The sequence below is a fragment of the Eschrichtius robustus genome, chromosome 1 (genome assembly GCF_028021215.1).
Source record: "Eschrichtius robustus isolate mEscRob2 chromosome 1, mEscRob2.pri, whole genome shotgun sequence".
NCBI lineage: Eukaryota > Metazoa > Chordata > Mammalia > Artiodactyla > Eschrichtiidae > Eschrichtius > Eschrichtius robustus.
This window is the reverse complement of record NC_090824.1, coordinates 150,469,884-150,482,412: the sequence shown is the minus strand read 5'-3', so window position 1 is coordinate 150,482,412 and position 12,529 is coordinate 150,469,884. Positions and strand designations below refer to the sequence as shown.

Below are 12,529 nucleotides of genomic sequence, written 5' to 3'. Positions count from 1 at the left end.
CTAAGAGCAATAAGAGTAGATGGATCCTGATTAAGCAGTTAATCTATGTAACAGGAGAGAACTTAAAAATGATATCCTTCTGAGATTCAAGGGAAGAAGAGGTATGTCCATCACAATCCTGAATTGGGGTGGGGGGATGAGGTGGGGGATGAGGATGTTATTTCTTTCCTATTGACCCAGGAGAAAATTTTCCTGACCTCCCCCCATCAAATATAAACAGGCAAATCATAAAAGAATACAGATAGTCAAAACAAAAAAATGTTTAACTTTCAATAGAAGTGATAAAACATTGATCATCCTTACCTAGTAATTAGAAAAGATTTAATACCTGGTGTTGAAGATTATCAGTGCCCTATGTTGAAGACAATGGGGAGAAGATGCTCTCATACACTATTGGAAGGAGTGGAAATTGACTCATTACTTTTGGTGGGCGGTTAGACCATATCTAGCAGAATTTTACATGTGCATATGTTTGAACCAGCATTTTCACTTGCAGGAATTTACCCAACAGAAAAAATAGTCAAGTGGACAAGGATACTCATCACAACATTGTATATGATGAAAAATTGTGAAAACCTAAGTGTTCATCAATATGGGGTGGGTTAAAATCTGGTAGCAGCTACCATCGTTTGAGTCTTTACTAAGTGCCAAGCACTGTTTTAAATGATTTATATGTATTAATCTAATTAATCTGCAAGACAGTCCTATGAGGTAGGCACTATTATTCCTACTTTATAGACAAATAAACTAAGGCATAAAAAAAGAATACATCAAACAATAGTGATTATAGCTGTGGAAGAGGGGAGGGCACAAGAACGGGGGTGGGAGCTGGAATAAACAGAGCCTTACACTTAAGTGTTTATAGTAAAAGGGAAAGGTCCTACTACTAAGTTTGGTTTATATTCTTTTCAGTATATGATTTTTATAATTAAAAATCAAAATAAGATTATTGGAATTTAGTGCCACTAAGATCTTATCCAGCTCTCAAATTTTATTAATCAGTGAGTCTAAACGTTTTGATTTACAATGATGGTGATGCCTGCGTTTATGCTCCTTGCAACTGGTGGCTGGGTTGAGGGTGAAAGGGGTTGATGACTGAGAAGTCACACAGCTACATGCTCTACCCACTTTGAATTTGGTAAGAGTAGGATCTGGATCAAATGAACATCAGAACACCCTGAAGGGAAAAACAATAAGTTAAAGAGATGGTAAAAAAAAAAAAGCACCATGCAATCAAGTGTGCCAGAAGAAGTAGGGAGAGGGAATGGTTTTGTTTCTGTTTGATTGGTTCATTTTGAATTCCAGCACAAGGGCTTCTTGTTTTTCCCTAATCTGTTGGACCCCTGCAGCTTCCACTGCTGCTAGGGTGTAGGGCCTCCATAATCACTGTGAATACTCTGTTCTTGAGTTAGCTCTGTATAAAAACATCTTAGTTATTTCTTAAATTGCATGTGTGGAAACGACTTATGTCAAATGGTAAAGCATTCTGATGCTCTGTTTATGTTTTAACACTTATAGTCCTGCAAAACATTCATTACAAATGTACCCCGTCTCAGTAATATACCTGTGCCTGAAAAGTGTGAGTGTTGTTATAAATCAAAGCTGTTTTTCCTACTGAATTTTCAGATTTAAGTAACTTTTCCTCATTGTTACTGGTTGATTGACAGTAGCTCCTTGTCAAATACTTAAACTATTTGAAATAGCTTGGAAAATGAATGTCTGACCTTTAATTTATTCTGTTGAATCATAGAATTTCAAAGCTATATGGAACTTTATAGATGATTTAGGCAGTTTTTCTTTTTTGAGGTAAGTAAGCTTAGAAGAGGTTAATAGATGTGTCTAAAGTCATTTTTATGGCCAGTTAGAGCAAAAAGCAGGTCTTCTAATTTGTAGTCCAGTTAGTCTTGCTTTTTTAATTCTGCAGGTATTTATTGATGACCTGTTTCTAGCCTAGCACCATGTAGTTAAAATTTAACCACATTTATCCACTGTGGAGCAATGAGGTGTTCCATGTTAGGTGAGTTTTCCTAGTTACCTCTTTGAAGTTTACCTCTGAGTTTTACTGTGAGTCTAACTTTTGATAGAAATACTTTTACAACATGCATCATTCTATACTTTCTTAAAGAAATATGGGGAACATGATTTAACCCGCTCTTCGTGATTTGTAGTTTTTGCCTGGGGAATTAGGAGGGAGGTTTTAGAAGGAAGGGGCAGGGATACAGATCTTTATCTAACACTAGACCATATCCTTGTCCACTTGAGGGATTCTGTGTACAAGCAGAAGACTCAGAAGCCATTACTTTGTATATGTTTCCACAAGTTTAAATTCATTTTCAAGCATTCACTATACTAGAAATGAGGTACCTGTGCACTGAGATACCAATTTTTAAATGTTAGCCCCATCGAATCAGTCTCTGTCTCTCCCTCTCCCGATAGATAGATAAATAGATAGAAAGAAATAGATAAAATGTATGTAAGGTGCTTAAAATATCATACATTGAGCTTGGAACACTGTTCCCTCCTAAAACAAACAAGTATGTTATAAGCATATAGAATTATAAAGGGTAGGTATATTTTTAAATGGTTGATCTGGCCTTATGGAAGAAGTGTTTAGTATTCTTTTTTTGTGTCTATTTTTGTTGCTGTGAAAATTCCATTTATAAAATCATACTTACTGTATGCATATTAAATAGGTTTTTTTAAAAATAAAAAAATAGAAAGTAGGTGGGGGCATATGATGATCTAATCTTCAACCCTTGTTTATGATATCTATATAGCTTTCCTTTTTAAACAAATATTTTTAATATTAATACTTCACAAAAAAAATTTTTTTTAATATTTATTTATTTATTTGGCTGTGTTGGGTCTTAGTTGTGGCACCCAGGATCTTCATTGTGGCATGCGGGATCTTTTCGTTGCGGTGTGCAGGCTTCTCTAGTTGCGGTGTGTGGGCTTCTCTCTAGTTGTGGCATGTGGGCTCCAGAGTGCACAGCCTCAGTAGTTGGGGCACGTTGGCTCCCTAGTTGTGGCGTGCGGGCTCTAGAGCGCGTGGGCTCAGTAGTTGCGGCGTGCGGGCTTAGTTGCCCTGTGGCATGTGGGATCTTAGTTCCTCGACCAGGGATCGAACCCACATCCTCTGCGTTGGAAGGCAGATTCTTAACCACTGGACCACCAGGAAAGTCCCAATACTTTACAAAGAATTTAAGTAATTTTTAATGTTTGTTTTCTTTTGGAAAATATTCAGATACAGTCGTCCCTTGGTATCTGCGGGGGGTTGGTTCCAGTACCCTCTCCGATACCAAAATCAGAGGATGCTCAAGTCCCTTACATAAAATGGCTTGGTATTTGCATATAACCTATGCATATCCTCCTATATACTTTAAAATCACCTTATAAGATTGCTTATAATACCTAATACAATGTAAATGCTATATCAGTAGTTGTGAATACAATGTAAATGTTATGTAATAGTTGCTGGTGTAGCAAATTCAAGTTTTGCTTTTTGGAACTTTCTGGAATTTTTTTCCCCTGAATATTTTTGATCTGTGGTTAGTTGAATCAGAGGATGTGGAACCCGCACACAGGACCAACTACATATTTCAGTTTTGTAAATGTATCAGATGTACAGTCTTTTTAATTTTGAGCGTATTTTCTGTGAGAGTTTTTGCTAAGTAAAAAATATCAGTCTTGAAGTTTGTTTTACATTTTTGGCAATGAAACACTTGCACTTTTGCAGATACTTAACATTTATTTATATTTTTTAAGGTGATAATTTTAGCCTCTATAAATGTCAAACAAATATTTCATCATTTTGAAGAAAAATAATCTAAAAATTTTATCATTCATGCAGTTAGTTAAGTAGTTCTTTTATGTTTTATATCTAAAAGAGCTGATTTTAAGTGAAAAAATTGGTAGTGAGTGTAATGATATAAATTTTGCACTAACATGATAGCTACTAGTTATGTGTGGTACTAATGTTTAAATTATTGATAAACGAAATAATACTGAAAATTCAATTCCATAGTCACAGTAACTACATTTTAAGTGCTTAATGGCCACATGTAGCTAGTGGCCACTACATTGGTCATGTAGCTAGAGAATATTTCCATCATTGTAGAAATTCTGTCGGACCAGTGGTGTGCGTGACTGAAAAAAAAAAGAATACCTTAAAATTGATAGTAGCAACTCATTTTTATCATGAAAGTCAAACTGCCACTGTTTGTTAATGCTACAGAATTGTAAAGAAAAATTTTCCCAGAATTCTTTTTAGACTCCTCAAAGACAACTTTAGAAACAAAAGAACTTGTCCATATTTTGAAAGTTTCCTTTTCTCAATTTTCCCCTCTTTCCTTCCCTTTTGAAATGGCTTTATTTTAATATTTGTAATGCTTGTATTCAATGAATTTCCAATGAAATTTTTGTTTTAATGAACTTGGGACATAAAATATCTGTGATTATTTTGATGGATGCATTCCAAGAAATTTGGGTATTTGCCATGGTTTTTCATTGTTTTTCTTTTAGAACCATGAAAATAAACAAAAAACCCTAAAGATGCTATGCTTTCATATCCAAATAATCAAAATTTGCATTTTCCCATAAAACACTGACATATGTTTGGGATTACCTTTTTGTATTGCTTATGAATAGATTACTCATTATTTGCCCAGTGTAGTCATTACATTTTTGCTGGGAAACAGGATGTCAGTGGTAACTTCTAGTGGTCCTTGACCTAACAGTGATTGCACAGCCCTTGTTAGGAGGGGTTAGTGAGCTGTTAATGCTCTTAAGCACATTTCTTATTGCCCCTTCTCCCTCTCCCCAGCACCTCCCCTCATCCCTCTCCTCCCAAAATGTGTGTCAGGCTTTCTAGGATAATTCAAATGAAAACCATAGTTAATAACATTCCTTTGTGTCACTCGTTTCAGAAGAAAGGAATTTAACCGTCAGAGATTTTGATGATGGTAGATGCAGATATTGAGAATCTGCTGTATTTTTCTATCTCCTGGAAACACCAAGGAAATATGACAAGTGTTTAAGACAGGCTCATGCTTTTTTGGTCTGCTTAATGTTTATTTGGAGAGAAATTTTAAAAGAGGAAAATGAGTAGTTAATGGGAAGTGAGCCAAGAGACAAGAGGGTAAATGGTAAGGGACATTGGGGAGCAAGTGGTGAGTAGGACTGTGGAGGGCCTTTCTGCTATTGTGGACAAGGAAAGGTGGTGCTGCTCATTTCTCTCTGTTCCCGTTAGCCTGCCAGAGCTTCTGACTTTCCTGCTGAGAGATCCTGCTTTAAAACATATATAAAAGAGGGAGAAATACTTGAGGAGGAATGAAATAATATTCCTGGTAGTAAAAGAAGTTTACCTTAGTTGTTCTCATATAGCCACATGGTATTTAGCTCTTGCTGTATGCTTGCCCAGAAGCAGTGTCACCAGATTATTAATCCAACTAGAAAGCTTGTTGAGTATGTTGTGGTGGTTTTTGAATGAAGTACTTTTTTGCCTTCAGTACCAAAACTTTATTAACTTTATTAAAATTAAAAATAATTTATTGAGGTGAAATTGACACAATGTAAAATTAACCATTTTAAAGTGAAAAATTAAGTAACATTTAGTATATTCACAGTGTTGCACAACCACCGCCTCTTTCTAGCTCCAAACATATCCATGACTCCAAAGGAAAACCCCTTATCCATTAAGCAGTTTCTCCCCACTCCCCTCCACACCCCAGCCCTGCAACCAGCAATCTGTGTTCTATCTCTCTGGATTTATCTATTTTGGATATTTCATATAAATGGGATCATTCAATATGTCACCTTTTGTGTAGGGCTTCTTTTCACTTAGCAGAATGTTCTCAAGGTTCATCCAAGTGGTAGCATGTATCATTCCTTCATTCCTTCTTATGACTTAGATGCCACTGTATGTGTATACTATAATTTGTTTATCTGTTAATCCATTGATGGACATTTGGGCTGTTCCCACCTTATGGTTATTATGAACAGTGCTGCTATGAGCATGGGTGTACATGTACATGTTTAAGTACCTGTTTTTAATTATTTTGGGTATATATATATGAGTGGAATTATGGAGTCTTATGGCAATTCTATGTTTAACTTTTTGAGGAACAGCCAAACTGTTTTCTACGGTGGCTGAACCATTTTATATTACTGCCAGCAATGTACAAGGGTTCCAATTTCTCCACATCCTTGTCGGTAGTTGTTATTTTACATTTTTAACAAATTATGGCTATCCTAGTGGTTTTGAAGTGGTACCTCGTTGTGGTTTTGATTTGCATTTCCCTAATGCTAATGAATTTGGGTGTCTTTTCATGTGCTTTTTGACCATTTGCATATCTTCTTTAAAGAATGTCTTTTCAAATCCTTTGCCTGTTTTCAATTGGGTTGTTTGTTTTTTGTGGTTGAGTTGTAAGTGTTCTTTATATATTCTGAATGCTAGACCCCTATTGGATATATGATTTGCAGATATTTTCTCCTGTATGTTGCCTTTTCACTTTCTTGAAATGTCCCTTTATGCACAAAAATTTTAAATTTTGATGAAGTCCAGTTTATCCATTTTTTCTATTGTTGCTCCTGCTTTTGGTTTCATATCTATGAATCCATTGCCAAATCCTTGATCGTGAAGATTTACCCATGTTTTCTTCTATGAGTTTTATGGTTTTAGCTCTTAGCTGTAAGTCATTGATCTGTTTTTAGTTAATTTTTAGTTAACTTTTGTATATGGTGTGAGGTAGAAGTCTGACTTTATTCTACTTTTTATAACTGCTGTAGAAACTATGCACTTAATTCATGACTTCTTTGAAATGTGTTGTTAGAGGCTGGATGGAGCAGGTTTTGCAGAACCCTGAATCCTAGTGGTTTGTAACAGCACAATGATTTCTCGTTCATGCTGCACTACTCTCTCAGATCTCTTGGGGACTTTGGTTCATGGTATCTTTACTCAGGGATGAAAGCTGATAAAGGTCACTGTGGACCTTTCGTGCTCAAGCTCTCTAAGGCCTCTACTTTGACATAATTCCATTGACCGAAGCAAGTCACTTAGCCACGTCGAGCTTGAAGAGAGAAGTGTAACCCTACCAGCTGCCCAGAAGGAGAAGAAAAGAAAGTAAGTAGTGCACAGTCACTACAAGAGAACAGGATTGAACATGTGTTTGCAACATATTTGACATATTTGTTCCAAGATACACAATTTTAAAACATTCCCATTTAAGGGGGTTGAAAGTTTTCCGTAAAAGGACATGGTAAAGCATCATTGATTCAAATTTTGAGGTAAATTTTATACTAACTGTGCTTGCTGAAGTTCACATTATTTGTAAAGAAAAAATTGTTCAGTTAAGTGATAGTATGAGATTTAATGAAGAGAATTTTGGCTTAATTTATAAAACAATTTTTAAGTAGTTTAGTAGGAAGTACTCATACTCAAGGAATTTGGGTACAAGTTGTTTAGTAAAACTTTTGTATGTCAAAATTGTGAAAAAGAAGGAAATATTAGTAATAACAGTTTTGCAAGGCACTTTAAGGTTATTACTTTTGTCTATCAGGATTTTAAAATTTAAAAACATTTTAAAACTTAATAGACTAAATCCTATAGATCAAGATAAACTAGTTTGTGTGGCATCTGTAATCCAGCATTAGAGCTTAGTTACCCGCAGAGTAACAAAAATGTTGATGTTAACTATATAGTTGTCCAGTCTCTTACCCACTTTTCATAAACTATGGAAATAGAAAACTTAAAATGTATAATATTTCTCTTATATTATTCAGTTACATTTCTAAAATGTGCCACTAGAAAGCAGAGAGTGTATTAGAGAACACCAGTAGGTGTCAGCCACAGCCTTTGCAGCAGGCTGATTATTTACCAGGCTTTTGGGGTTTTTTAAAACCCAGTATTCTAATGAACTGCAATTTTCTCAAGGTTGGTGTGCTTATTTTTAAATTAAAACACAGGGTACTTGCTAATAAAGACATAGTGATGCACTAATGGCAGCAGGAATATTATTCAGTGCTTAATTGTGTGTGTAGCTAAATAGCTCAAAGAAGTAACTAGTTTGTCATGGAAAAATGGCGATACTGTCATGGAAAAATGGGAGACAAGTAGGCATCTGGAAAGAATGACCATGGGTCCTTTAGTTAGCCAGATATGATACTGATATTGTAGCAGATCAAACTAGATGAGGGTCTAATACCACTTCTTTTCTGGACAAGCCTTTCCTTTTTAGAGGAACAACTATTAAGCCTCTTACCTCCCCTCCACCACCCACAGAGTGCTTTAGTTTGCCTGGGATGCTTTGTAAGTATGCCCATAAGTGGAAGTGTATATTCCTCTTACTACGAGATAGTACTGGTACTGGTACGAGATACCAGTACTAGAAGAAACATTTTGGGGACTTGGACAGATCCAAGAGCAACTTTCAAGGAAAGACCATTCATGAAGGACCTCATTGCAGATATTGATGTCAAAACATGGGGTAAAGGGAATCACAGCATTCAGCATTTGAAAACAAAATGTGGTTTTATCAAAAGTGGGAACTCAATAAATGTTTCACTGACTTCATAACAGTATTCATATTCAGTGCTATTTGGTTATTGTAAAAGGGCGAGGATATTATATATGTAAGTAGCTTGGGATACTGTTGCTAAGTATTTAAATACATCAGTATGCCTATATTAAATTAATAGTTTTATTTCCTTGATTAAAATAAACTAGTGGATTTCCATTGTGTTCAAGATTTTTAAAAATAGTTTTTCCTCAATATAAAATATAAGCCCTTAGTGATCTGTTCCTTGATACTCTCTGCAAAATCATATACCTTCATACCCTATGGCCCAGAAATACCAAACTAATGGCATTTCTCTTATTGAGTGTTTAGAACCTAAATTGTGTATCATATGATTGGTTACTCAATTATGTAGCAATGTAAATACTACATTTTAAAATTTAATTTTAATTTTTTTAATTTAAAAGACATACATGCTCATTGTTAAAGATTCAGATGATAAAAAAGTAGATGGCGAATAGCAACACTGGTCCTTTTCCTAATGATAATCGCTGTTTATAAGTTTCTGTCAGAAAAATTATTTGTTACAAATCTAAAACTTTATAATCCCCCAAACTTTTGTTTTTCTGTTGACACAATTGTTTTTATAACAGCTGTTTGAAAATATAAGATTTTGTCATGAGTACTGTTGGGGAGCTACAGCAGAAAAAATTATATTTTTGATTTCCCAAACATACCTCTCTCTCTTTTTGTCTTTTCATATGTTGCTTCATGTGCCTACAAAGCTAACCAGAACTTTCCTCCTCCCCGCTCCATGGCAACCTCTGATAATTTATATTTGTCCTTCAAGCCTCAGGTTAGACATAATTTCTTTTAAAAAGCCATTCCTGATTCTTTGTTACTGATATTTAGCTTAACTCTACAGTATGTTTTAATGTAGAATAAAAAAAAATTACTCCTGACTCAGTGTGCTCCTTTAGTTTTAACAACTCCTGTCTTTGTGTTTATGTGTATCTGTGTGCATGTGCATGTGTGAGAGATGCAGGCTGACTTTCAGTTACTTACAGGAGGCTTTTCCTTCTATCCAGGGCCTCCAGCAGAGAGAAGTCTGCTTTCAGGCTACGAGTGGAATTTTTCTAGGATTCTTCTCATGGAATAGCCAGTCCTTCCAGGGCTATGACTCTGTGTAAGAGACCTAGACCCATCTCCCTTCCTCTCTTCCCAATGGCCAGTTTCCTATCCCTGCCACATCACACTCCTACTCCGAACTTAGAACTTGGGCCAGATGTGACACTCCCTTAGACCACCTGAGCTCCAGCTTACTCTTTTTATCCTGAGTTTAGTTAGGTCTTGATGTCGGCCCCCTGGGATTTCAGTTTCTTCCTCCTGAGGAGCAGTTTGGGATTTTGGTTTGGCGGGGGGTAGGTGTTATTTTCTTAGGGCTGCTATAACAAATTACACAGGCTAGGTGACTTAAAATAACAGAAATTGATTGTCTCACAGTTCTGGAGGGCAGAAGTTCAAAATCAAGGTGTTGGCTGGGTTGGTTTCTTCTTGTGGCTCTGAGGAAGAATCTGTTCCTTTCTCCAAGCTTCTGGAGGTTGCTAGCGGTGTTCCTTGACTTTGCAGCTGCATCACTCCAATCTCTGGCTCCGACGTCACATAGTGTTATTCCCTCTGTCTGTGTCTGTTAAAAACATTTTCATTTCTTCCATGATTGTGGAGTATGAGATCTGGTTTCTGTTCAAATGTATAAATTTAAATTGTAGTATGGTCTATGTAAGCATAAACCCAGACCTGCTGATTTATTATTTTCACATTTTCTGAAAATTTACAGCCCTTCAAAAGGTAGTACTTTGTGTTTAAGCTATTTAGAAATGTTTATACATTTTTCAAAAATAAAATTTAATTCTGAGTTTTTAATTTTCAGCCAGAAAACCTTGCTCAGAAGCTTCCAAACCTTGTGGAACTGTGAGTCTGCTTATTCAAATTTTTTTAAAAGACAAGAATGAACATAATTTTAAGTTATTTGAAATAATAGGAAATACAATTTTAATGTATTAATTTATTATTTTTTGGTATCATGATCATGGTGCTCATGTAGGTAGACCCGTGGTTCTGCTAAACCCAATAGTATTTTAAAGTATTTTACCATTTAAATTTGTGTTTTAAATATCTCAGTTCAGGGTAGTGAAGGTGTTGAAAGATACATTTTTTCTGGGTGCAGCATCTTTGTCACAGAATCCTTCTGGGTAGTCCATGTTATTGGGAATATTTATTATTATTATTGTTACTACTACTACATGTGATACTGATATGAACAGTCTGATGGTATAAAAGATTTAAAACATAGAGTAGAAGCCCCCTTCCTTACATCCTACATTTGTTTTAGTTCTGTTGATGATTTACCTCCATAATACTAAATAATGTTTACACCTGTGTTTTTTAGTACATCAACTTCAAGTATCTATTCACTAAGGAAGATAAGAAATTTCAATATCTTGTATTTCCCTTTCTTTCTACCTGTTTAATTCTGTTGAAGGAGGAATTTGCATCACCTTTTCTTGTTCCTTTTATTATTTGGCATGATTTTCAGGAGGTAAAGTAGGGAAAGCTAACTTTACACCTTCATCTATAAGCCGCGAGTCTCTGTCGTTTTCTTTTTTATCCATCCTTTTATTTTAAAAAATTTCAAACCAGCAAAAAAGTTGAAAACATAGCACAATGAGCATCCATACAATTGATCCTTGAACATCATGGGGGTTAGAGGTGCCCCTCCCTCATAGTTGAAAATCCAAGTATAACTTTATAGTCGGCCCTCCATATCCACAGTTCCACATCTGTGGACTCACCCAACCTCAGATGGTGTAGTACTGTAGTAGGTACTTGTTGAAAAAAAAAATCAGAGTATAAATGGACTTGTGTAGTTCAGACCCGTGTTGTTCAAGGATCACCTAAGACTGTTGTTCAGTCTTCACCTAAATTTAACCAGTTAACATTTTGCCACATTTCCTTTCTCCCTTTGCCTTTCCTACCCTCTCTTTACTCTTGCTCTCTCCCTCCGCCTTCCTTTTCTCCCTCTCTCACACACATTATGATATTTTACCCCTAAATACATTAGTATGTATCTCCTAAGAATAAAGACATTTTTGCACATAATTGTATTGTTTTTAGGCCTAAGAAAAGTAATATTAATTCAATAATATCATCCAATATATAGTTCGTATTTAAATTATCCCAATTTTCCCCAAAAAATATCTTTTTGAAGTAGATGTCTGGATTTGTCTGATTGTTTCCTCTGGATTAGGTTCAGTTTAAACATCTTTGGTGATGTTCTACCCCATTTGCTTTATCAAGTTTTTGCTTTCATTCTCTTTATACATATTATATGTGTATTTATTTTTTTTCTGAAGCTTTTGAAAAGTTACATACATCGTGGTTCTTTACCCTTAAATACTTCAGTGTGTATTTCCAAGAACAAGGATGACTTAACATTTTTTTAGGTCTACTTTTCTGTCCTTAATAGGTGCTTTATATTTTTCTTCATATAGATTTTGAACATTTCTAATAGTTTGTTCCTAAATATTTAATTTTTTTGCTGTGTAAATGATTTTTCTTATCTGTTATATCTTCTAACAGGCTATTTTTTGTATATAGGAGCACTATGGGTTTTTGCATGTTAACTTTATATCTTGCTCCTTCCTGAAATATTTTATTGTTTGAGTTAGTTTTATCATTGATTCTCCAGAGTTTTCCAGGTATACTCTCATGTCTGAAAATACAGACAGTGTTATTTCTTCTTTTCCAAATCTTTAATTATTTTCTCTATTCTGATTGCATTGGCTAGTCCCTCTCCAGAGCAGTGTGAAATTGTACTTGAGGTAGTGGGCATCCTTGTCATCTTTCTGACCTTAGTGGGAATACCTCCAGGTTTTCCCCACTAAGAAAGATGCTGGCTTTACAGTTAACACAATTCTTTTGTGTTCAGTAAATATCCATCTGTGTTAGTAATCTAT

General features: G+C 35.3%; 1 protein-coding gene across 2 annotated transcripts in view; it reads left to right on the top strand.

The window, feature by feature from the left end:
• Nucleotides 1-12,529, top strand: part of LRRC28 (leucine rich repeat containing 28) — a 174,164-nt gene that overhangs the window by 9,541 nt on the left and 152,094 nt on the right. For both annotated transcript variants that reach the window (XM_068556923.1, XM_068556913.1), the window contains exon 3: nt 10,444-10,484. In XM_068556923.1, the coding sequence (XP_068413024.1) occupies nt 10,444-10,484 (41 nt within the window). The remainder of the gene's footprint in view (nt 1-10,443; nt 10,485-12,529) is intronic.